The following is a 26,202-nucleotide window of genomic DNA, read 5'->3' as shown; positions in this document are numbered from 1 at the left end:
TTTAAACTGTGGGGGCAGGGAAGTGGAAATTCAGCGTTTTTATTTTATGTGTTATAAAATCATGGCTTGTAATATATCTTTCCTTATAGCATGTAAAGCATTTTTGAGAAAATCCATACAACTGACCTGCTTGAAATCATCTTTGCACCTCCCTGATCTAGTATGAGGCTGCCATCCTTGATTTCATGATAACTTGGGTGACACAAACGTCATGGCCAAACTGTAGTTAGCTAATCAGGACTTTGCCATGAGCTCACATGCTCTCTGCCTCTCCTGTCTTCTTCACCACTTGTGTATTCTCCAATTCCCCTCCTCACTTCCTAGTTCATGTGAGTCTTAGTTTGCTATGACTTTTAGACTGGGCAAACCATGACTTCTGAAAACCATGGGTTGAATCCTCTGATTTGTCAGTGGAAGGTGGAGGGGAAAAGGGACAAAATTGCACTTCCTGTCTCTTGTACAAGCGGAGCACTGCTTGGGGGTAGGGGAAGGCTGGGAAGATTGAGGATCCTTGCACGAGGATCCTTGCATGGATCTCACACATTCCTTCTGCTCAATCCAACCCGTGGTCCTTGCCCCTAAATTGGAAATCACAGTTTCAGTTGCTTTTGCGAGTCAAACTACAGTTTGTCTGATTCAGATGTCATAGCAAACAGTTATTTGTGGGAACCAGGAAGTGAGAGAAAGAATCAGAACATGGGAAAGCAGCAGGAAGGAAAAGGAGGTACTGTGTATTATGGACCAGAGTCTTTCTAAACTGGGTGTTTGGGCAACAGAACAGCAACTAAGAGTCAGTGCCAGAAGAAAACTGATTTGCGTGGGGACAAAAATATAGTTTTGCGTTCACATGGGGTTTCAGGGAAAGTTTAGAGAAACCATTGGATCACTGCATGATGGCAGTAGAAGAAGGTGAATTTGATGTTAACAATTGTTAGGAATGGGATCCACAAATAGAATTCCTTAGTCTTTTTCTATTATGCCCGTCTAGAATACTGTGCAGTTCTGCTTGCCCCCACCTTCAAAAAGATATAGCGGGAAACAGAAGCAATAAATTGGTGGGAAGGGCTGAGTGGCTGGATCTTAAGATGACTTCTACAATGTTGTACACCATGGTGACTAATATGGAGAATGTGTTCTAAGAAAATTATCCACTCTTTCAAAACATTACAACTCAGGCGTCTCTAATGAAATCAACTGGATGCAGGTCCTGTGCCAACAAAAATAATAGTTATTTGCATACCACACAATTAATTTTAATATGTTAATTGCCACAGACTTGAAGAGGCTAATTTTTGAAAAAGATAACTTTGTGTAAGATAAATGAGTCAGCAGCTATTGACTGCCGTATCCTGGAAGGAGAATGTTCAGAGTTATTATTGCTATGATTATATGATGCTGGATACAAACAGAGGGTGGAATAAGCTACCCTGAGGCATCCAGTCTGGCTAGCTACTGTTGAGTTCTGGGCTAAAATTTTCTTAGAGTATAAGTCATGATAGGTAGTCACGTTAGTCTGTAGCAATGGAAAAAAGCAAGAGTCCTGTAGCACCTTAAAGACTAACAAAATTTCTGACCAGGTATGAGCTGAGCTGTGACTCACGAAAGCTCATACCTTGCCAGCAGTTTTGTTAGTCTTTAAGGTGCTACTGGACTCTTGCTCTTTTCTACTTGCTCTTTTCTACTTCTTTGGCTTTCTTAAGTGTGCACGTTCTTGGATACCCTTTGCATTCTAGGCAATGAGCACAATAAAAACATCATTTGATTAAAGGCAAAACTTTGCCTTTGTGAAAGGCAGGCATGGCATACTTTTAAATCTTTTGCTCGTTCCTTAAAAAGATCCTGGTCGCAAGCTGTATTTCATGGAGGGGAATTAGAAGGATGTTGATGATCTGCCAAAACCCCAAGCAGTGACAAAATCATCAGAACGTCTCTGGAAAGGATGTAGTTGAAAAAACAACAACCCAGTCTTTCGCAGATGGCTTAGATTATGGATACCCAAAAGCACATGACAGCATATGTTTGGCTTAAGAAGCTGGAGCAGGCTCAATTGATAGAAAGCATAAATATCTCTTCGTACACTGTAGGATGATTAATACAGTCCAGTCCTGTTCAATAAGGTGAGAGCTGTGCTTTATTGGTGACTTGTTGGTTCGAATACATTTTAGCGGGACATCACCCCAAATTAAATCATTGTCTTAATTTATCAATCAATTTAATAAGAAAGAGAAAATCTAAACCAAATCCAGACAAAGTAGGACTTTAGTGCACTTCAGAGTTATGGGTTAGATCTCACGATATGTCAGCCCAAAGCACTGATAGTTGCAGGTCTTTTCCATATTCCCCTCCCCCCAGCAGCCCCATCTGATATTGGGAAAGTTGGGGGGTTTGCTGGAGTTGTGTAGACTAATAGCCCTGTAGGTCAGGGGGCTGCAGTGGGGGGATGGAGGGGCAAATTCTCCCTTTCTAGTGCGTCAGTCATCAGAACTCCCATCAAATAACTCAGAAATAGATCCACAGCCCATTTGTGCATAAGATTTGAAATGAAAATAGAAGCAGACATAATTCAGATAGCAAAACCTCTCTGAAATAAAACAGCCCTTACCTGAAAAGACTCTGTATGTATCTCCTCTGCTGGCTCCTTTCTGCAAGGTGTTACTGCTGAAAAGGTGGCCAATGATCTAATGGAGGTCAAATTATCTCCAGAAAGGTAGGCACCTTTGAAAGCAGCTGTTGGGTGGACTGCTGGGTCTTTATAGGGAGGGTTGGGTGGTTCTTCAAATATGCCAGACCCAATTTATAAAGGACTTTAACAGTTAAAACTAGAACATTGAATTGTTCTTGGAAACAAATAATCAATCAGTGCAGTGTTATAGGATTGGACAACAATCAGAAACTTAATCCTGACAAAACAGAGGTGCTAGTAATGGTGGGAAGGTTTGACACAGAAGTCCAGATGGCTTCTCTTCTGGATGGGGTTGCACTCCCCCAAAGGTTCATAGCTTGAGGGTACTGCTGTACCTGGGCCGCCTGTTGCATAAACGAGTGGCAGCAATGGCCCTTCCTGGACAAAAATACTCTTGCCACTGTGGTTAGGGTTGCCAGCTCCAGGTTGGGAAATACCTGGAGATTTTGGGGGTGGAGTCTGAGGAGGGCAGGGTGTGGAGAGGGAGGGACTTCAATGCCATAAATTCCAATTGCTAAAGGAGCCATTTTCTCCGGGAGAACTGATTTCTGTTGCCTGGAGATCAGTTGTAATAGTGGGGGATCTCCAGCCACCACCTGGAGGTTGGCAACCCTAACTGTGGTGCATGCCCTGGTAACATCAAGATTAGATTACTGCAGTGCACTCTATGTGGGGCTGCTCTTAAAGTTTGTCTGGAAGCTACCCTGGAGAGCCATGGAGAGGGGGCGTGGCTCAGTGGTAGGCCATCTGCTTGGCATGCAGAGGGTCCCAGGTTCAATCCCCGGCATCTCCAGTTTAAAGGGACTGGGCAAGTAGGTGATGTGAGTGACATCTGCCTAAGACCCTGGAAAGCTGCTGCCGGTCTGAGTAGCCAATACTGACTTTGATGGACCAAGGGTCTGATTTATTATAAGGCAGCTTCATGTGATGTTGCAGCTAGAATGTTGACAGGGTGGGTGTATATTGCGCCAGTCTTATTTTATCTACGCTGCCTCCCAGTTTGCTTCTAGACTGAATTCAAGGTACTGGTATTGATCCAGTATCCACCCAACATAATTTAAGGACTGCCTACTCCCATATGAACAGACTCAACCACTCTGGTCATCTTCAGAGACCCTGGTTCAGATGCCCCTGCCATCTAAAGCTAGATGGGTGGCAACCAAAGAAAGACTGTTCTTGGTTGTGGTGCCAAAACTTTGGAAATCCCTCCCCAGGGTGATTAGTCTGTCTCCCTTTGTCATTGTCTTCCACCAACGGGTGAATACTAACTCTTATTTGCCCTCCTTTCTATTTATGTGCCTATGTGTTTTGTTTAATTGTTTAATGTGTTATAATGTTTGAAATGTTCACTGTCTTGGGGACACTGAATTGGATGGAAAGGTAATATCAAAATGTTTAAATATATTTTTTTTTAAAATATGTGCCTTATGCTAAACACTAGCTGAAAGGCTGACTGCTGCATTATGCACAAGTTACCTTCAAAGACAGGCCCATATAGAACATGTTACAGTAGTCCTGTCTGGAACCTACGGAACCATGGATTGGTATGGATAGATCAGCAGAGTCAAAAAAGTGCAAGAGCTTTCTAATAACTGATAAAAGGCAACTACTTCTAGCAACTACTTCAACTTGCCTTTCAAAAAACAAAGCGGACTCCAACAGTAACTCCTAAACTCTTTATTTAACATAGTCAATTTAGCCCCATTAAACCTTAGTGGATCTATCGATCCCTTCAAGGACATCTGCTTTTCCAACCAACATCACCTCCATTTTGTCTGGATTTAATTTTAGCTTCTTCACCCTCATCTACTTGACCACAGCATCCAAGCACTGATTCAGAACAGAGACAGCTGCATCTTAAAGTTTAGACAAGGAAATACATAGTGGGTGTCATCAACACATTGATGACAGCCAACTCCAAAATTCCATATGATCTCATTCAAATATTAAAGGGCATAGGGGAGTACACTGAGTCTTGAGGTATACCACATGACAATGCTTATGATGCTGAGCTGGCATTTCTCGAGGAAATGCTGTACCATCTATGTGATAGACAAAACCAAAACCAGTGAAAAGCAGTGCCAGAAACTCTAAAATGTGGCTCTTAGTTGGTTCTTGTAGGTTATCCGGACTGTGTGACCGTGGTCTTGGTATTTTCTTTCCTGATGTTTCACCAGCAGCTGTGGCAGGCATCTTCAGAGGAGTAACACTGAAGGACAGAGTCTCTCAGTGTCAAGGGTGTAGGAAGAGTAATATATAGTCAGAAAGGGGTTGGGTTTGAGCTGAATCATTGTCCTGCAAAAAGCAATGTGCTAATCATTGTCCTGTAAGTATCAAGATAATGTGCTAATGAGGGTGTGGTATGTTAATATGGAACCATTGCATCCTGAAGTCATCTGTTAACATGTGAAATCCAAAGCTAATCTTCACGTGTTAACAGATCAGGATACAATGGTTGACTCAGCCTTCCATCCTTCCCAGGTCGGTAAAATGAGTACCCAGCTTGCTGGGGGTAAAGGGAAGATGACTGGGGAAGGCACTGGCAAACCACCCCATAAAACAAAAGTCTGCCTAGTAAACGTTGGGATGTGACGTCACCCCATGGGTCAGCAATGACCTGGTGCTTGCACAGGGGACCTTTACCTTTACCTAATGTCAGATCATGTCAACAAAACTGCTTTAGAATAGGTAGCAAGGAAAGGAACCTTTCGACAGAATGATTCTGTGTAACCTGAAGCTTTCAGTAGGAAAGCACAGGAAAGGCATTCACAGGGTTTCCATGCTGCGTGTCGGCATATGAAGCACATCTTTTTTTTCATTTTGCTTTCTTTTCATATGTTATTATGTTTTGTTACGTCCTTTGTTGCGGTTGTTTTCAATGTCTGTGGTTTTTTTACACCCATTTATTCCATTCATATTCAAAATTTACGTTCAAAATTACGTACATTTGACTGGAAAAAATTTGTGTCCAGAATCAGAAAACGGTGCAAAAATAAAGCCCTACAAGTTCAGTTCGCATAAGGGAGAAGCAAAATCAAAATGGGGTGTGGGTCAAAACAGGAGGAGGTGAGAAATTCGAAATTAACCCTGCTACTAAGGTCCTATGAGAAAGGGTTCAAGTGAGGCAACTCACACAGCTGGAATCGAGGCCACTGGTTCGAGCATGAAGCTTCTGGGCAGGTTGGGGCCCTTTGAAGGGTTTTGTTAGAAATTAGGCACAGGGCAAAGCAGAGCGCATTACCGAGGCTACTTCCAGCTTCACCTATGGATAGCCATATGGGAACCTCACAGTTCTATAACAAACAGCGATCTCAGTATGGACTTTTCCTTAAAGAGTAGGAAACCCGTGCCGTTCCACACACATACCGTATACGATAAACATAACTCGGCACAACTTTTGCGTAATTTGTCCTGTAGCCGAGTTCTCTGTACATTTCCCTTTCAACAGAGAGTGCATTTGGCCTAATTTCCAGTCAATGGTTTTACCTTATGTATGCTTCCTCTGTGGGAGTCTTCTGAGAACAGTGAAGCATCACACTGTGTTATCTGGCACAGGATGGAGAACAGTTACTCCTTTCAAATGCTGCAGCATGCCCAAAAGCCAAGGGATCCATCACTAAAAGCTTAGCTCCAACTGTCCTCTACTCCGGGTCTAAAATCAACAGCTTCCCACCCACTGACCTCACAGCAGGAGAACTGGCAACCTACTTCCCCAAAAAAGAATCTTTGTATAAGAACAACATTAATTTAATGATGATTAATACCCCATACATTCTGTAAAGTGAAGCTAAAAGCATTCAATCGCTAGCTAAGGTATTGAAATTTTCTCTGGAAGATTGTTCACAGAGGAGCAGTGACCCTTTAAGAAATTAACGAAGGGGGTAGCATATGGATTCTCTGCATGAAAACTGAAAATTGGAATGTATTAGCACTATGCTGCATAAAAGACACAGCATTTACCTTAAATCTACCTGTCTCAATAATACTATTTAATCACTAATCATTTTTATTTCTAAAGCACCTCCTGTCAATGAACAGGTTATAAGTTGCGCCTTCCACAATAAAATACATAAGCAGAACTGTATAGTCCAAAACAATGTAATTTAAAAATCCTGACCAGTTCTAATGATCTAACTTTACAAAGCAATGGACTGACATGCCATGGTAATAAGGCACAGCAATTCTACTATATTTGGCAGTTGCATTTGGGATTTTATAAAATCATAGTAAGACCCATCCAGAGATACTTGTACATTGCATTGCATAATTATTACTGAACACATTGATCAGTTTCTATAGGATGGATGATCTGCATTGTCAGCACTGATACCTCCAATCACCTATAAAGGGCAAGGGGAGAGCTTCAGTCTCTATTCCCTGTTTGTTTGGCCCTCCAGGGCAACTGGTTGGCCACTGTGGGAAACAGTATGCTGGACGTTGTAATGGGATATCCCAGTGGGATGTTTGTATGTTCTAATGGGATGTCTTGGCTCAGTGCCTCCAGCCCCAAACATTGTCATTCTTCTATTGAGCATTGTACATGAGATCGGTAGAACCCACAGGAGGTTTCTGGAACCTACTCTGCCCCAGCATCATTTTTTTTTCATATAAAAAAACACAAAAGTTGTTATGAGTTTTTCAAATGGATGTGCCAATAGCCAACTCTGCAAAGTTTGAATCCAAATGAATGAAATAATGTGATCGCCCAGATCCACAGGAGGAACATGCTTGAGGAATATACACAGCCTTGAATGCACTTTAACATGCACATTCTCTGTAGACGTTCTGTCTACCAGATGGACAGTATTTTGTATGAGTTTCCATCACGTTCATGGGCTCCAATCCAAAGACAGCTGTATGCAACAAAAGCACGGCATGGTGCTTGACAGTGTAGGAAAACTACTCAGCGTGTGTGTGAATGGACATCAAGTGGACTGGTGGGAAGGAACATCCATGCCCATCTTCATCAGAACTACCAAGGACCCTATTGAATTTGTTGCATAGAACCGCGTATTTTTATTTTTATTTATTTTATTCAATTTATACCCCACCACTTCCCAACCCAAGTTGGGCTCAGGGCGGCTTCCAACAACATATGTATACAATAATTAAAACATAGATTAAAACATAGAATTAAAATACATACAATTTAAGAAGGTCGTCTGATATTACTTGCGGCAATAAAAATGTTCCTAAGATGAGTCGTACCAGAGGGACATAGACCAAACCACATATTTGTCAGATTATCTATCTATCTATCTGTCTGTCTGTCTGTCTGTCTGTCTGTCTGTCTCTGTCTCTGTCTCTGTCTCTGTCTCTCTCTCTCTCTCTCTCTCTCCCCCCGTGTGTGTACACACACACACACACACACACACACACACATCTATATAAATGTTTGCATGTGCTCAGAGACCCTTCTGTGTAGAAAAACTGATGGTTAAATCAGAGTGACAGTAACTTGGACCTAATGTATCATATCAAGTTCCACAGTAGTAGGAACTGATCCTTACAAGAAAAAAATATTTAGTTCCATCATCATGTCTTTAGTGTAGCCCCGCATGGGAACTGCGCAGGCCAGCCAGGGAGATAGACTGCCAAGCTCCTAGAAGCCTTTTGCTTCTGAAGCGCTCCCCCGCCCTCCGTCTAGAGCAGCTCCCATGCGTGCCTGCACAGAAGGCTTGATGAACAAAAGTTACAGTAAGTGCAACACTGTTTACTTATCTGCTTTTATGATTTTATTTGTGCTTTGAGTTTGATTTGTGCTTTGTTTCTTTTTCCATTCTTCATTCTTCTATTGCTGGGAGTTGATTAATCTTTTAAATGATAACACAGTCCTTGCAAAGACATGACCACAATTTGTTAGGACAAGTTTTACACAAATAGAGAATCTTATTCTACAGATTGAGCAAAAAGATTACTCAATAAGGAAAGGTGAAGTGGCACTGCAAGTAAAATAGTACCTGATATTCTACAGGAATCTTAGCAAAATTATTTCAACTTTTGTAAATACAAATATAGAGCCATAAAAAATGCTGGGTGTGGGTAGGTGTCCAAATGGGCATCCCAGGGTGGATCTACAATGCATTAGTTTCAAGGCAGTTTGCACCTGGCAATATATCCAGAAATGCATCCAAATGTATATTTGGAGAGCCATCATGGTGTAGTGGTTAAGAACGGTGGTTTGGAGCGGTGGACTCTGATCTGGAGAACCGGGTTTGATTCCCCACTCCTCCGCATGAGTGGTGGAGGCTAATCTGGTGAACTGGATTTCTTTCCCCACTCCTCCACATGAAGCCAGCTGGGTGGCCTTGGGCTAGTCACAGCTCTCTTTAGAGCTCTCTCAGCCCCACCTACCTCACAGGGTATCTGTTGGGGGGAGGGGAAGGGAAGATGATTGTAAGCCGGTTTGATTCTTCCTTAAGTGGTAGAGAAAGTTGTCATATAAAAACCAACTCTTCTCCTCCTCCTCCTCCTCCTCCTCCTCCTCCTCCTCCTCCTCCTCCTCCTCCTCCTCCTTCTTCTTCTTCTTCTTCTTCTTCTTCTTCTTCTTCTTCTTCTTCTTCTTCTTCTTCACAAATTCAATAAGGAAAGGATTAAATAGACCATCCATATGTATGTCATTGATCTTAGATACTTTGAAAGAATTCCACCTCCCTCTCAGTTTAAAAGCTTTTGGGGAGGGAGGGAGAATTGAACTCAAGGGAACATATACCTAATGGGTGGATTCTCTTCTAATCTCTCTCCCCCCCCCCGCCCCAGTTTCCTGAATATCTCATCAAGATTGTCATGCAATACTTGAAAAGTCCTTCTCTTGTCACCTATTGTGCTTGGGTGTGGAACTTCCTGATTGAAAATACAGGGAACACTAGTGAATATACAATTTGAAAATAAAAAGCCCTATCTATATATGTAAATGTATGCACCTATACAGTTAAATTATATTTGAAAGGATTTTAGGCATGAAACTGTGTAGGCATTTCTACAAAGATTTGAAATCAAAACAACATAGGGAGGAATTGGCAAGCAAATGTATAATGTGGGAAGTCAAAATGTTTTTTTTTCCTTGAAAAGGGGGGGAAAACTTCTTATTTGAATAATCAAAATATTTTCATCATCCATAAAATAATATTTATGAAGTCTGGATTAAGATCCATCCTGAATTCATTTTTGACAGCTCGTATAGCAAATTTGTTTAGTATTTTTGTGGTTAAGACTTCTCCTTTGCACGGCCGTTTCTTATTGTTCATGGACATACAGCAAATGGCTGAAGATTTTATCATGCAGAACATGGTTAACATTTATTCTCATGTTTGCAGTGTGACTCTGGATGGCTGGGAAAAGAAAGATTTAAGCCATTCTTCAGCAACAGATTCGTAGCAGTGCACTGTTGATGGCTGCCATCATATTTTCTTGGGTTTCGCCTGTTTGAGGTTGGGAAGGGGCTGTGGCTCAGTGAGAGCATCTGCTTGGCATGCAGAAGGACCCAGGTTCAATCCCTGGCATCTCCAGTTAAAGGGACTAGGCAAGTAGGTGATGGGAAAGACCTCAGCCTGAGTCCCTGGAGAGCCGCTGTCAGTCTGAGTAGACAATTCTGACTTTGATGGACCAAGGGTCTGATTCAGTATAAGGCAGCTTCATGTATTCATGTATCCCATTCAGCCTCCGATGTTGCAACAGTGATAGAGTGCTGTTCCACCTGGGCACGTTATTTGGCAGTGTAGGGTCTCTGTATTGGGGCAGGATCCTGAGAAACTCTTCTTGTATGCAACCGGTTTCCACATTTGGAATAGCTCCTTCCACAGAACTCACAAGTGGTTTGAGGTATTTTGGTTATCTGAAAGATACTACTTTTGTTTTTAGAATTGTTCTGGAGAGCAGCATGGCTACTTACAATCTAGGTCTACTTTCCCTGTTTAAGGAGCTTGTGGAAAACCTGTGTGAGGTAAATCAATCCGCAGCTGCAAGTGGCCGCTTCTTTCACTTAGCTAATTGTACATGGGTTTGTATGAGGAATTTGTATGAGGGTTTGTATGAGGCACCCCAGAATATAGGAAAGCAAAAGCGATTTTCCTCTTTTTCATCTGAGTTAAACCTGAATTACTTTAAAAAAAATCTGTATTCCTTCCTTTTTAGAAATTTAGCAAAAACTGAAATAAAACATCTGATGATAGGGTTGCCAACCTCCAGGCGGTGGCAGGAGAACTCCTGCTATTACAACTGATCTCCAGGCGACAGAGATCAGTTCACCTGGAGAAAATGGCTGCTTTGGAAGGTGGGCTTTGTGGCATTCTACCCCCATTGAGGTCCTGCCCCTCCCCAAACTCTGCCCTCCTCAGGCTCCACCCATAAAATCTCCAGGTATTTCCCAACCCGGACCTGGCAACCCTATCTGGCCACAGCAAATTGGAGTGACTGATGTGCTATTAGCCATCTTCTGTTTTCACGTTCCTTACTTTTTGGAACCAACTATTGATAGTAACTGTGGTCACCCACAGGCCCTATGTAGATGTTAAAAATGTGCATCATGTTTGCAGTGAGTCCTATGTGCATCCAGGTGTATTGTATATTACTGAGAATGCTGCTTTTTGCATTGTGACAATGATGTGGAATAGCCTATGTATGCACATAGTCCTTCAGCTGAATGCATGGATGTCTGGGACTAGTGGATGAGATCCCACTCTCATCTACCTGTGTACAGGTACCATTCTACCTCTGTGTACTGTTATTAGTATCTGCATAGGACTTTACAGCTACCCTCTTCCTTGTGATGACATATGCTTTGGTGTTTTGGGGTCTTCTGCTATGGGTCTACTTACCAGCACTTATCTCCCAAACGATCAACATGGCTCCATGTAATATTCAATTAATTTTAGATTATTTCTAATTACCCACTGGCTCGACTTGTAAATGATACATTAGTGGAAGGGGTGGCTTTGGGCAAATATAATAGTCTGTCAGTCTTCCCCTCCAAGCTGTAATTAAACCCAAAAGATAAGAAGAGATTACTGTAATTATTTTGACAGTAAACTGATAGAAGTGTGCTCAAGTGACACAGACTGAAGAGCACAAAATGTCAATTGCTTAGAAACAATTAGGGTAAAGCAAGAAATGTAAACATGTGCTTATCTATCCTTAGATTTTCTCTGGGCTACTTGCTAAAATTGCCCAGATCATTGGTTAGGTCTTAAGGTTCAACCAAACTTTGCTCAGCAGAGGACTTGGATGATATCCACGGGTGTAAGTCATTTGTAAACTCATTAGTCTTGTAACTTGGAGGCCCTCAAATGCCCATTTTGGTCCTCAGGGAAAACTGGAGAGCTGCAAACCACAGGTTCCAAGGAGTGTGTTGTATTCAGGTGCCAGCATGTGGCAATTGCTTGTTGCACAATAAAAAATGCAAAATAGATACACTACTATTTTTCTTAGATCAGCTTTGATAGGCAGCTGCCCTAGGCACAGTCTAGGGAGTGTGAGATATATGTCTTCTAAATAAACACATTATCCTTTTGAAGCATGCATTTCTCTTATGCCAACTGTTCATGTGTTGTATTTATTTAGTTATTGTTTCATTCTACCTGATTAAGATTTCTGTGTAGTTCAAAAGGATGCATACTATGATAATATGATGCTGTGTAATTAGACAACTGGTCTGTTTAGAACAGCATTGTCTCCTCTTAATGGTAATAGATCTCTAGGGTCTTAAACAAAGAGGCTCTTTCCAGTGGCGTAGCGTGGGTTGTCAGCACCCGGGGCAAGGCAAGTAATTTGCGCCCCCTAACCCGTGGATTTTAGCACTCGAGTCTCTTCCACTAGATTAGTTAAAGAAACTCTTACCCCCTAAGCACATGTATTGTTTGTTATGAAAATACTGATGTAATTAAAGTAAAATGCATCTAAATACAAGTTTATTTTCAAACACTTCTCAGAAGAGCATCCTGGTGTCCGCAGCCTCCGCCAGGGCTGTAATGTGTTTCCAAGGAGAGGGCCTGTGGGGGGGGGGCACTGGTGCCCTGCAGAGTAGGGCTGTCAAAAAAAAAAAATTCAGTACAGTTCGGATTCGGCCGAATTTGACCCTTGTGGGGTCGGTACGTGCCGAAGTCTGAACTCCCCCGCTTCGGATCCCCGGTAATTCGGGGGGATCCGGAGTTCGGGGGGAAATTCGGCCGAAGCGCGCCTTCAGGGATTCCCTGAAGGCGCGCGGGGGCCCTTTAAACTCATCTGAGCCTCCCAGCTGGGAGGCGCAGATCAGTTTAAAGGGCAGCCGCGCCTCTCCAGCGGGCTCCGCTGGAGAGGCGCGGCTGTCATTGAAACTCATCTGCGCCTCCCGCCCGGGAGGCGCAGATGAGTTTCAATGACAGCCCGCCTCCCTTCTGCGGGCTACCCTGAAGGGGGGGGGGCTGTCATTGAAACTCATCTGCGCCTCCCGCCCGGGAGGCGCAGATGAGTTTCAATGACAGCCCGCCTCCCTTCTGCGGGCTACCCTGAAGGGGGGGGGGCTGTCATTGAAACTCATCTGCGCCTCCCGCCCGGGAGGCGCAGATGAGTTTCAATGACAGCCCGCCTCCCTTCTGCGGGCTACCCTGAAGGGGCGGGGGCTGTCATTGAAACTCATCTGCGCCTCCCGCCCGGGAGGCGCAGATGAGTTTCAATGACAGCCCGCCTCCCTTCTGCGGGCTACCCTGAAGGGGGGGGGCTGTCATTGAAACTCATCTGCGCCTCCCGCCCGGGAGGCGCAGATGAGTTTCAATGACAGCCCGCCTCCCTTCTGCGGGCTACCCTGAAGGGGGGGGGCTGTCATTGAAACTCATCTGCGCCTCCCGCCCGGGAGGCGCAGATGAGTTTCAATGACAGCCCGCCTCCCTTCTGCGGGCTACCCTGAAGGGGGGGGCTGTCATTGAAACTCATCTGCGCCTCCCGGGCGGGAGGCGCAGATGAGTTTCAATGACAGCCCGCCTCCCTTCTGCGGGCTACCCTGAAGGGGGGGGGCTGTCATTGAAACTCATCTGCGCCTCCCGCCCGGGAGGCGCAGATGAGTTTCAATGACAGCCCGCCCCCCTTCTGCGGGCTACCCTGAAGGGGGGGGGCCTGTCATTGAAACTCATCTGCGCCTCCCGCCCGGGAGGCGCAGATGAGTTTCAATGACAGCCCGCCCCCCTTCTGCGGGCTACCCTGAAGGGGGGGGCTGTCATTGAAACTCATCTGCGCCTCCCGCCCGGGAGGCGCAGATGAGTTTCAATGACAGCCCGCCCCCCTTCTGCGGGCTACCCTGAAGGGGGGGGCTGTCATTGAAACTCATCTGCGCCTCCCGCCCGGGAGGCGCAGATGAGTTTCAATGACAGCCCGCCCCCCTTCAGCGGGCTACCCTGAAGGGGGGGGCTGTCATTGAAACTCATCTGCGCCTCCCGCCCGGGAGGCGCAGATGAGTTTAAATGACAGCCCGCCCCCCTTCTGCGGGCTACCCTGAAGGGGGGGGCTGTCATTGAAACTCATCTGCGCCTCCCGCCCGGGAGGCGCAGATGAGTTTCAATGACAGCCCGCCCCCCTTCAGGGGAGCCCGCTGAAGGGGGGCGGGCTGCCCTTTAAACTGATCTGAGCCTCCCAGCTGGGAGGCGCAGATCAGTTTAAAGGGCAGCCCGCGCCTTTCAGCGGGCTGCCCTGAAGGGGGGGCCGAATTGGCCGAATTTATTCGCGAACTCCCGAACTCGCTGAATTCGGCCCCCCCGGTTGCCCGCCAGATTTGAGTTCGGATCCGTCCGAACTGAAAATCACCGAATCAGGGGAAATTCGGTTGATTTTCAGTTCGGACCGAACCGAATTGACAGCCCTACTGCAGAGCATGTTGTGCTAACTGGGGCCTGGGAGGCCTGGGTTCAAATCTTGGCTTTGCTGGGGGGCGCAGAAGGGAGGGCAGCTTGATTTCTGGGGCTTGGGGAGGGGGTCTTGCTGCAGGTCGTGCTCCAGGGGCTGGCTTGGAAGGAAAGGCCGGCGGCAGAAGCCGAAGGGCCGGCCTTGCGCCGAAAGGGCGCGTTCCCGCGGGAGCGGGGCTGATGTGCCGCGCAGGGGCCGGGCCGGCTCCGCTCCCTGTGCCGCGCAGGTGCTTGGCGAGGGGGCCGGGCCGGGCCCCGCCTCCCTGCGCCACGTCTGCAAGAGCAAGAGCCGCCTGGACGCCGTGCAGGTGAGCGGGCCAGGGGGCTGGGGGTGTGTGCGTGCCCCCGGGCTGGCGCGGAGGCGCGGGGCCAGCCTGCCTGCCTGCCTGCCTCCCTGCCAGCAAGCGGCCAGGCCGGCTGCGGCGCCAGGAAGGGTGGCTTGGCGGACGCTCGGCTCGGCGGGGCAGGGGTCGAATCCCGGCTGCGTCGTGCACGCGTGTTGGGTGGTCTCGGCCAAGCGTGTGCATTCTCCGCCTGGCCCACCTCACCCGGTGGGGTGAGGATAACATGCCGCAGAGGGGAACGACGTGAGCCGTCTTGGGTCCCCACTGGAGAGGAAAGGGGTGGCGGGTCGGGTGAAGCGCCCTTTTGCCGGAGGGGAGGCTTCCCCTTGAGACCCTGGCGGGCGAGGCGAGGCTGGAGCGGACTCTGGAGAAGAGCGGCTGCTGGGGACGGGGGGGATCAGCCCCCCCTCCCCCAGCCATGGAGACCCGGCCCCTCGGGGCAGAGAGCTGCGAGTGCGAGCGCGCCCCCCCAGATGTTGCGCCCGGTGCGGCCGGCCCCCCCTGCACCCCCCACGCTACGCCACTGGCTCTTTCCCAATCTACTTGAGGTCCTTTCACCAGAGAATGAAGCTGCTACTTTATGCATGGAAAGAGGCCATTCTTATTGCAGCCCTTACTTCTCATTTGATCAAACAAAACATATCCTCTACTCATAGCCAGCGTGGTTAAGAGCGGTGGTTTGGAGCAGTGGACTCTGATCTGGAGAACTGGGTTTGATTCCCCACTCCTCCACATGAGCAGCGGAGGCTAATCTGGTGAACTGGATTTGTTTCCCCACTCCTCCACATGAAGTCAGCTAAGTGACCTTGGGCTAGTCACAGCTTTCTTAGAGCTCTCTCAGCCTCACCTACCTCACAGGGAGTCTGTTGTGGGGAGGGGAAGGGAAGGTGATTGTAAGTCAGTTTGGTTCTTCCTTAAGTGGTAGAAGAAGTTGGCATATAAAAACCAATTCTTCTTCTTCATTGCTGTTTTTCTAGGACCTAAAAGACATTTATTCTCTATGCCCATTCTCTATACCATTCTCCCCAGTAAGAACAACAGAGAGGCTTACAACACCATTCTCTACTCCTCCATTTTAACCTCACAACAACAACCCTGTGAAGTTGATTAGGCTGAGAGAGCATGACTGGCCCATTATCACCCAGTGAACTTCCATGGCAGAAAGGCGATTCAAACCTGGCTTGCTTAGAATTTAACCCAACACTCTAATCATTACACCCATCCTACCATCAAGTTACCACTATACCTCCTTCTCTCCTTTGTCCTTCGTCACTTCTATACCTTTTTGGCTGCTTCTAACACACTGACCTCAGATGCCACATATATTTATTAAAATGCACATGTTATGCCATAAAGAAAAATGGTGGCAGGGACTTGGGTGCCAAGTGACAGGCCCAGGAAATGTACAATATCATCTTAAGGATAGAAAATGCACAATATCATCTTAAGGAGGTACCCCTGGTTTCACAGTAAGTCATCTCCACATAAGGAATTTGTTTCCCTATCCACCCAACAACTCACCATTAGTATATATCTCACTGACAAATAGTATTCACAAGTATTTTTACTTACAAGTTAGCATTTTATGCAATGAAGTTTTGACAAAAGCTTCTTATCTTTGTTTGCAGCAAAGCAGATAATAGAATGGGATATGAATGTTTCTTTATATTCTGTGAGAAATGAAGAGTAAAATATTTAGAACCGTAAAGCCAAATTCCAGAACCTTTAAGCTGAGTTATGGACACTTTGAGAATTATTACAGACAATTAGTTATGATTTATCACAATGGGTTCCTTGACTTGGAGGAAGCCCAAACACAACCGAGTTAGCACAGGGATTGAGTTACCACTTACTTAAAAGGAGGGTGGTCCTGCCAGGGCAGAATGGAGTTTATTAACAGGCTCAAAGAACTTCCTTTGTAGCTACCTGTGTTGTACTTAACCCCTTTAACATCAGATGCTGAGTTCAATCAAATCTTTTTTGACAAAAATGAAGTGTGAGAATTGGAGCATGATGACTCTCTTTTTAATAACACAAATGATGTTTATTTGCATCAGGGAACCAGGCTGCAAATTCAAATGTGTAAGAAGCAGGACTTGGTACAAATTAATTGTTGCAAAATTGTTGCTGTCCCACACAAATGAATAAAATTTTATTTATTTATTTATTTATTTACATACTTCATTTATGCTGCACATTTCTCTCCAGTGGGGACCCAAAGTTGCTTCCATTATCCTCCTTGCTTCCATTTTATTCTCACAACAATCCTGTGAAATCAGGCTGAGAGTATGTATGATGGTTCCAAAGTCACCCAGAAAGATTCTATGGCAGAGTAGGGATTTGAACCTGGGTCTCCCAGAACTTGGTCCAACACGGGGGAAAGGGAACCCTACTTCTCTCCCATGCCATTTTCCCAAGCTGAAACAGCCCGAGTGGGGAATTATTTGCATAAATTTGGAATGCCACTAGTGTGGAATAGTCCATGTGCAGATCCAAAGTTTTCTGCCTTGAAATGGCACTGGAGGGGGGCTTTATTTACCTGCACACACACCTGATGTCAGGGAAGAAAAACAGTTCAAGGGGAAGGCAGAATCCCCTCCCATTCCTGTCATGGTGGTCCTGACCACAATCAGGCCTTCTGTGGTGCAGTTTAAAGCACTTCCTGGCTGCAAATTCACTTTTTAAAATGGTGGCATGTCCCCAGGCGGAGCTGTGGCTGCCTGTCACACCAAGCTTTGCATCCAGCTCCTGAGTCAAGTCCCTTGTGACAGAAAAAGGCATTTTTATGTATGCCATTCAGTTGCTTTAAAATGTGCCCAGTTCCCACATTCAACTCACATCTTGGTGATAAACCAATCCGATGGTGTCTGGCAAACAATGATTTTCTCAGCATGGGGTAGTGGTTAAGAGTGGTGGTACAGTGGATAAGAGCGGTGGTTTGCGTGGTGGACTCTGATCTGGAGAACGGGGTTTGATTCCCCACTCCTGCATATGAGCGGCAGACACTAATCTGGTGGACTGGGTTGGTTTCCCCACTCCTTCATATGAAGCCAGCTAAGTGACCTTGGGCTAGTCACAGTTCTTTTAGAGCTCTCTCAGCCCCACCTACCTCACAGGGTGTCTGTTGTGGGGAGGGGAAGGGATTGTAAGCGGGTTTGATTCTTCCTTAAGTGGTAGTGAAAGTCAGCATATAAAAACCAACATTTCTTCTTCAGTCTCAACCCCCTCCTCCATTTACACTGTGCGAATCATACCAAAGTACTTTTCTGGGTTATTATCAGGAGGATCTGGGGGACAAAAATGTACATGAAACATTTTGAATGCCTTCTTTATTGCTAAACAGGTTAAATTTTAAAACAAACAGTAGCCAAGTATCTGTAACTTTGATACATTTTCTTTTATGGTGGGTTCACGGATGCAAACGTGAGTAGTTGTTCCTTTTGAACTTGCTTTGCCCTCTGCTTACTTGCGGATGCAGATCTTCCATTTTTGACCGACTGTAAGAGAAGTCAATAGCTGCCTTTTAGAAAATGCAGCCATTGGGATCCAGCAGTCCGCAGAGCACAGAGACAATGGCTGTGAACAAGAGCAGCTGCTGCATACCTGCATTACAAACTTGCCCTGAAGTCTCTGGGTTTCCTGACACACCACTTGCCTCCCTTTCAAGAACTTAGTACTTTTTCAATCAAAAATAAATTCAATTTGTGGCTCTATTTCAAGTCAGTTGGTTTGATGGTATAAGTACAGCGGTACCAGTTTTGGATTTAGAGAGTCGTGTGGCTGAATCTCTTTTCATGTGGTTGCCTGAGACATTCTTAGAAACCCCAAACATTTTTGAAGATCCTCAACTGGAGACATTCACAATTCTTCCCTCCCTTTTTACCATTAATCCTTCATGTTTTAACAAGCACTGAAGTTAAGGCAGCCTACACTCTTTCCTGTCGAGTCGTCCCCCTTCCCAGTATTATTTCTCTTGAATAAAGCAATCTGCTCCCTCAAGTCCATACTCTTGTAAATCAAAGGAATAAATGTCAACACATGCCATATGGAAGTATAAACTTCCTTTTTTTTAATTAAATAGGATTTTGACATTTGTTTTGAAGTGTTTGTTTTTTTAAAAAAAAATCTACACCAAGTCTACCGACTGTTTTTATTTTTAGTAAGAGTTGGATTGTCTCTGATACCACAAATAATTTTGACCCCCTCAAATTTTCCCAATATCCTTCCACAGCTCTCATAAGGTAAATCTATATAGCTAAGCTATGTCCACATGTAGAAAAAAAAATGCTTTTGAACAAGCATCCTTGCAAAGATGTAATCCTCTTGTGTAAAGATAGAATGTAGAATTCTGGTCTGGAGCCACTTGAAACTATCTTTGGGAACCTTTCAAATTTTCTTACAGTATGGTCCCATGTATGTTTATTCTGAAGGGAGTCCCCCTGTGTTAAATGGGATTTATTCCTAAGGAAGTGTGAATGGAATTGTCCTCTTTTGTTTCATTCCACAGTATCTTGAATACATCCTTTAGGGTGAGCAAACAAGAAATACAATTTTATGCCATGCTTTGTCAGAACGAAGGTCTGTACACTACATCTCTCTCTCTCTCTGATGGTCAGAGGGAGAATCATTTCTGTAAAGACTAATTGTCTAATCCTCTCTCTCATGCCCACTGAATAAGCTGAAGCAGAACCACAGATTTCCCCCCCACTACCCATCATTTCCCTCCCACTACCACAGAATAATATTCTGTTCCGTTTACTGTCCCAGTAAGAAAACCTGTTCAGTCACTATTTTACAAAGTACACCAGTTGGTTTTAGAGTCCTCACCCTGTGTAACAGTCACATATGAGTTCCAGGTTCGCCTCAGTTCAGGTGTGCTCAGTGCCCAGTTTGCATCATGGCTGTGGTACACCTTCCCACCCCCACCATTCCTTCAACCTGCAACAGTACCAGGGGTATGCCATTTGGACTGTTGAGGAAACCCACATATACATTTGTGGGTTTCCCGAACAGGCCAAATAATGCCCCTTCCCAGACTGTTTCAGGTCAGGAAAATGGGGGGAGGGGTGGAGGTCCTTCACCACATGGAGTCATAATCTGAATTGGGCGTTACACATGGGCAATTGTGCAGAACCTGCAATTCGCATATGATTATTATATGGATGCAATGTGGGGACCCCAGACCCATCTTGTATACTACATACCATGTGAATTAGATTCTTCTTCTTCTTCTTCTTCTTCTTCTTCTTCTTCTTCTTCTTCTTCTTCTTCCTCCTCCTCCTCCTCCTCCTCCTCCTCCTCTTCTTCTTCCTCTTCCTCCTCCTCTTCTTCCTCTTCCTCTTCTCCAGAGACCTTGTTCTGAAAACTGACTTTTTGGAGAGTGTTTCTATTAGACAAGTTTCCAGTGAGTTAAATGAATATCTGAAACAACTCCACAAAAAACCAAGGTCACTCCCCAGGTCACTCACATTTTTTTCACAGAATGGCAGGCACCTTTACAAACTTGATGCCATCCTAGCCTGAATCATGAACAGTACTGCACTGAGTTTCTTTATATTTAAATGTTTGCTGGGTTGATAGCTAGATATATTTTTGGACCCATCCAATTTCCAATACCAACAAATGAAATATTATTTTGTGGCCCACAAAATGCCTCAGAGAGCGACATTTTGAAGGAGAGATTTCATCAAATGCAAATCTAAATCTCATATTAGAGTAATTTTTATCTAGCACCCTTCTCCAGAAGGGTTCGAGCCACAACTGGCAGAAAGCCACCCCAATACACAAACACCAGCATAGGCAACCAATTCTCACTCACCATGTGTATGTCAGATGTGGGTACTGAGGTCAGGCGTCCCAACCAAGATAATGCAAATGACTATCTGTTGTGAGCAAGTCCATCTGTGGTTAAGGGGATGTGCCATCACTAATCCAAATCTGGCCTGCATTAATTTCCCAAAATAAAAAACAGCTTTACCAGGCACAGAATCAAATAGTTCAGGTCTGTAAGTACTGCTCACAATGATGTATGAGCGCAGCACACACTCTTTCTCTCCCTGAAAAAGAGCTGTACTAGACTGCACCAAAAACTCATTTAGACCAGTGTTCTGTTTCCAACAGTGGCCAGGCATGTATCTCAGGGAATCTGGAATATTTATTTTTTTACTGTTTACCTCATTTATACTCTGCCTTTCTCCCCCAATGGGGACTCAAAGGGATTCCATTGTTCTCAACCCTTCCATTTTATCCTCACAACAGCCCTGTGAGGTAGATTTGGCCAAGAGCATGTGACTGGCCCAAGGTCACTCAGCAAGCTTCCATGGCAAAGTGCGGATTTCAACCTGAGTCTCCAAGATCCTAGTCCAGCACTCTAACCGTTATACCACACTGGTTCTCCATAAACATTCACATGCCTTCAATCCAAGCAAGCAACAAAATAAGCACTGTCGAAGGCTTTCATGGTCAGAGTTCATTGGTTCTTGTAGGTTATCTGGGCTGTGTGACCGTGGTCTTGGTATTTTCTTTCCTGACGTTTCGCCAGCAGCTGTGGCAGGCATCTTCAGAGGAGCAACACTGAAGGACACAGACACTGTCCTTCAGTGTTGCTCCTCTGAAGGTGCCTGCCACAGCTGCTGGAGAAACATCAGGAAAGAAAATACCAAGACCACTGTCACACAGCCCGGATAACCTACAAGAACCCAAAATAAGCACTGTGTTATCTTGGTGTTACAAGAATGTACAAGAAAGTATATTGACTTTTCAGCAGCATATAACCCAATCAGAATACAGTAGCCTGTTCACAGAGCTACCATTGCTATTTATGGCAGGTGAGTGGTTTAAACGGATGGGATTCCTTGCCCTTCAAGGCCTTCATTCATCACATTTACATCACTTCCTTCCTTCAAGGAGTTTGCAGCAGTGTGCATGGTTCTCTCTTCCTCCTCTTCCTTCTTGCACCAGCCATGCGAGTATAGATTAGGCTGAGAGAGTGACTGGCCCAAAGTTAACCCAGTGACCTTCATATCAGAATAGGAGGTTCAATAGTCTGATTTGATATTGTGACCCTTATACTGCACTGGCTTTTCTTGACCTTGATTGCAGACATCCTTGATTGGATCCACCCAACCATTCTGCTCTATCTTGCTCAGTTCCTTATCTTTCTACAGCCCCCATCTCACATGGCTTTTGCCTATGCAGGTCCCAAGATCCCCAGTATAGTCCTATTGGTGGTCAAAAGAACCCCCTCCTTTTTCATCAGTTGAAAAGCTGGTCGGACCCACCTCATTGCCTTAGTGAGCGAAGCACCTCTTCTAGAGAGCCAGCGTGGTGTAGTGGTTAAGAGTGGTGGTTTGGAGTGGTGGACTCTGATCGGGAGAACCAGGTTTGATTCCCCACTCCTCCGCGTGAGCGGCGAAGGCTAATCTGGTGAAGTGGGTTGGTTTCCCCACTCCTACACATGAAGCCAGATGGGTGAGCTTGGGCCAGTCACAGTTCTGTCAGAACTCTCTCAGCCCCACCTACCTCACAGGGTGTCTGTTGTAGGGAGGGGAAGGGAAAGTGGTCTGATTCTTCCTTAAGTGGTAGAGAAAGTCGGCATGTAAAAACCAGCTCTTCTTCTTCTTCTTCTTCCGTAATGCAACCTATTTTTGTCACATTTATAGGCAGCATACATCTTTACCATCCCATCAAGACAGAGGGAGGCTCTCAGCAGGAGCTGTGCCCAGGCATGCTGAAGGGGTGGCTTGGAAGGCTTTAAGAGGGGAGTGGACATGTTCATGGAGGAGAGGGGTATCATGTCTACTAGTAAAAATGGATACTAGTCATGATGCATACCTACTCCCTCCAGGATCAGAGGAGCATGCCTATTATATTGGGTGCTGTGGAACACAGGCAGGATAATGCTGCTGCAGTTGTCTTGTTTGTGGGCTTCCTAGAGGCACCTGGTTGGGCCACTGTGTGAACAGACTGCTGGACTTGATGGACTTTGGCCTGATCCAGCATGACCTTTCTTATGTTCTTATGGTGCCTTGCTGCTTCCAGCTCTTCCATCACCAGTGGAACTTGAAAGCAGAAGAGATGGAGCTGGATCCAGGCATGCAGAGGCTTGGCCACTTTCTCCCTTCCCCTGATCAATGGCAGGTAGCAGCTGCAGCTACCCTTCATCCCACTTCTACCCATGCGGATCTCTTACCGAATGTTCTAGTCTGCTAATTAAACTATGGAAGTGTTTATATATTTGAATGTTGTGGACATCAGCGGTCATGAAATTGAGCTGGTACCCAACTACTCCAAATAAATGTAGACCTGGATCCCAAGGCAGAGGCAACCATACAGTTAGGCAAGACCTATATGAGCATTGCGATTGGGATATAAATCTGTTATCAGCTGTTAACACTGATTTCCATTGCTGGATCTCATGAGTCATCGGTACCCTTTCCTCCAAAAGAAGACACCGTAAAGGCTCCCCTGAACCTCCCATTGCTCTAGGAAAGGAGACCCTGAATCAGTATGTTGTAGAAATCGCCATGCAGGTTTCCAGTAAAGGGATACCTTTTTTATTGTGGCATGAGCAGGGCTATTTTGGTCAAAACAGCAGTACAGCTAACAGCTGGAGATGGCACCCAACGCTGCAGATAATGTCTGTTCAAAATTCTGACCCTGTTGCCATTTCATACAAGGATTGTCATTAGTTCTAAATCCTGCGGTAGTCTGATTAAAGCAACTCTTTTAAGCGATGATATGAAAAGATAATACCTCCGATCTGGCCTCGAGGGTAGTTGCAACATGTCGAAATAGAATGACAGATGCACAGCGGCTGATTTTAAGTGCTCTTTGCTGCTGTGCCACTGTCAGATTGAGTATGCCTATAGATACGCTTTTGACAAAGGGTCTCCTCTTTTAAAATGAGGGAAACTACATTTTTGAGGTTGCACTTGACCACTGAATAATGATAACCCTTCTTAGTTGGTAAGGTGTCGAAGTAGGGCATAATAGCATCCAAAGAGCACATTAAACTTTTTGTGCGGTAAAAAGAGAGAGAGAGAGAGAGAGAGAGAGAGAGAGAGAGAGAGAGAGAAAGGGAGCAGACAAGTCAGGAAGACTTGCACAGTCTTGTAAGATTGATTCAGAAGCTGTTGATAGATGCATCAGTCTTTTTGTCATTAACAGCATAATCCTAAGCAGAGTTCCCACCTTCTTTGCCCATTGGCTTCAGTGGCCTTCAGGGAGTGCAATTCTGCTAAGAATTCTGCTAAGAATTGCACGGGTCTTTGGGGATGACATACCCATGCATGTGGTGTCTGCAGCATCAAGTGGTGGCTTTCATGTGTGAAAGAAACCTGTACCTGTGGCGGAATGAGGTGGGATTGCAGCGGGTCCTTTTACCACTTCATATTGGAGGGGAGGATGTCTCTGTTGAATAATTAGGGTTGCCAGCTCCTGGTTGGGAAATACCTGGAGATTTTGGGGGCAGAGCCTGAGGAGAGGAAGGGAAGGGGAGAGGAAGGGAAGGAGATTGTAAGCCACTTTGATTCTCCTTACAAGGTAGAGAAAGTTTCCCCCCAGCTGTTAACTTCTGGCTGGGAACCTTAGTCAATCCATACTTTTAAGCTAATCTCTGAGCATTCAAGTGAAACTGTGGTACAAACAAGCCCTGCCTTGGTAAACAGGCAGCCAAAGATGGTGACTTAACAATGGCACTAAAACCTTCTGTTGTTGTCTGCTGTGTTTTGTTTCAGTCCTCTGTGATGTCCGTCTGTTTCGCTCGCTTTCATCCAAACTTGGTTGTCGGAGGCACCTATTCCGGTCAAATTGTGCTGTGGGATAATCGCAGTCACAGGAGGACGCCAGTTCAGCGCACACCCCTTTCTGCTGCTGCTCATACGGTAAAGGTTTTATTTGATCAGCCCCCTTTTTTTAGAGAAGCTAAACCTATCAAACAACAGAAGTTATGTGGTATATATGGTTAAACACAGAAAAAGAGCAGGTTGGGTTGTATCCAAGCATCTTTTTGTATTGCTTCTGATACATGAATGACTCCTCCCCTTGTTACTTTGCAGGCTAGGCTGTGGCTCAGTGGTAGAGCATCTGCTTGGCATGCAGAAGGTCCCAGGTTTAATCCCCAGCATCTCCAGTTAAAGGGAGTAGGCGAGTCGGTGATATGAAAGACCTCTTCCTGAGACCCTGGAGAGCCACTGCCAGTCTGAGTAGACAATACTGACTTTGATGGACCAAAGGTCTGAGTCAGTATAAGGCAGCTTCATGTGTTCATGTGTACTTTTTTGGAGAAGGCTTGAAGGAGTGGGCTCAGTCCTCATGGCCAGTTTTCAGTGTTGCCGTCAACACAAGTTTACTTCTTTAGCAAATGTTTGCTTGCTGATTTGTGAATGTCTAGTGGCATTCCTGACTGTGCTTCTGGTCAATTCCTCCAAACATGTGTTTCATCAGAACTATGTGAAAATGTGTTCTTTCCGCCTTGTGAATGTCACAAGATGCGTAAACCTGTTGAAACATTAACCAGCAACTCTGTTCGCTTTAAAGTTTTACTTTGCAGTGCATGTGAAAATAGACATCAATCCCCTTCCCAGCCCCAGCTACAAAATCTACTACCAACCACCAGCTACCAAATTTCCTGAGCTTATCCTCCATACTGGTGCCAGGATTCACAAGGAAAGAGAGTCCCACCACACATTACTCACTAATTTCCTTTCACACCCACCACACATCTGCATTTGGGATAACAGGAAATTTTAATTAAGGGGGGGAAAAACCTCTGGCATGATGATTTCATTTCCAAAATAAATAAAAGCAAGATGGCATCTTCTCCTGGGAAAGGAAGGAGCCCAGGGAGAATCTCTGCAAAGTACAGTTGGCAGATTTTACTTTTTTCCTTTTCCTCCCCTGCCTCCCACTCTGCGTTTGAAACATCTTTTTCAGTTCTGGAGTGAGGCTGATTGCTTGCGAAATTGACAGCTGACAGCTCTGATTAAAGCCAGGCACTGCGTAGGAAAAGGGCTGCGAGAAGAACAGCGAGTTGCCCCCCATGCAACAGAATGGTGTTCCACCTATTTGAATTTGGCTTGCTTTAGTCCTTACAGTTCCTAGCTTAAGTGTAATCCTAAGCGGGTCTACTTAGAATCCTGCTCAATGGGGCTTACCCCCTGGAAAGTGTTCTTAGTAAAGCACTGTAGATTTCCTGGCTGTTTAAGCACAAAAGCGATGGGACCACATGCCCCGTAAACCTAGAGATGGGATGACTTGGTTCATTTCATATACCAGTATTGACTGGTGTCTAAACAAAGAAGTAATA

At 45.3% G+C, this 26,202-nt stretch overlaps 1 protein-coding gene across 6 annotated transcripts in view; it reads left to right on the top strand.

Annotated features, from left to right (window-relative positions):
- The window catches only part of DYNC1I1 (dynein cytoplasmic 1 intermediate chain 1), a 246,181-nt gene that overhangs the window by 160,511 nt on the left and 59,468 nt on the right, over positions 1 to 26,202 (top strand). For all 6 annotated transcript variants that reach the window (XM_056857472.1, XM_056857470.1, XM_056857471.1 and 3 more), the window contains one exon: positions 24,632 to 24,778. In XM_056857472.1, coding sequence (XP_056713450.1) covers positions 24,632 to 24,778 — 147 coding nt within the window. The remainder of the gene's footprint in view (positions 1 to 24,631; positions 24,779 to 26,202) is intronic.

The sequence above is a fragment of the Euleptes europaea genome, chromosome 11 (assembly GCF_029931775.1).
Source record: "Euleptes europaea isolate rEulEur1 chromosome 11, rEulEur1.hap1, whole genome shotgun sequence".
In the NCBI taxonomy this organism is placed as follows: Eukaryota; Metazoa; Chordata; class Lepidosauria; order Squamata; family Sphaerodactylidae; genus Euleptes; species Euleptes europaea.
This window is presented reverse-complemented; position numbering and strand designations above follow the sequence as displayed.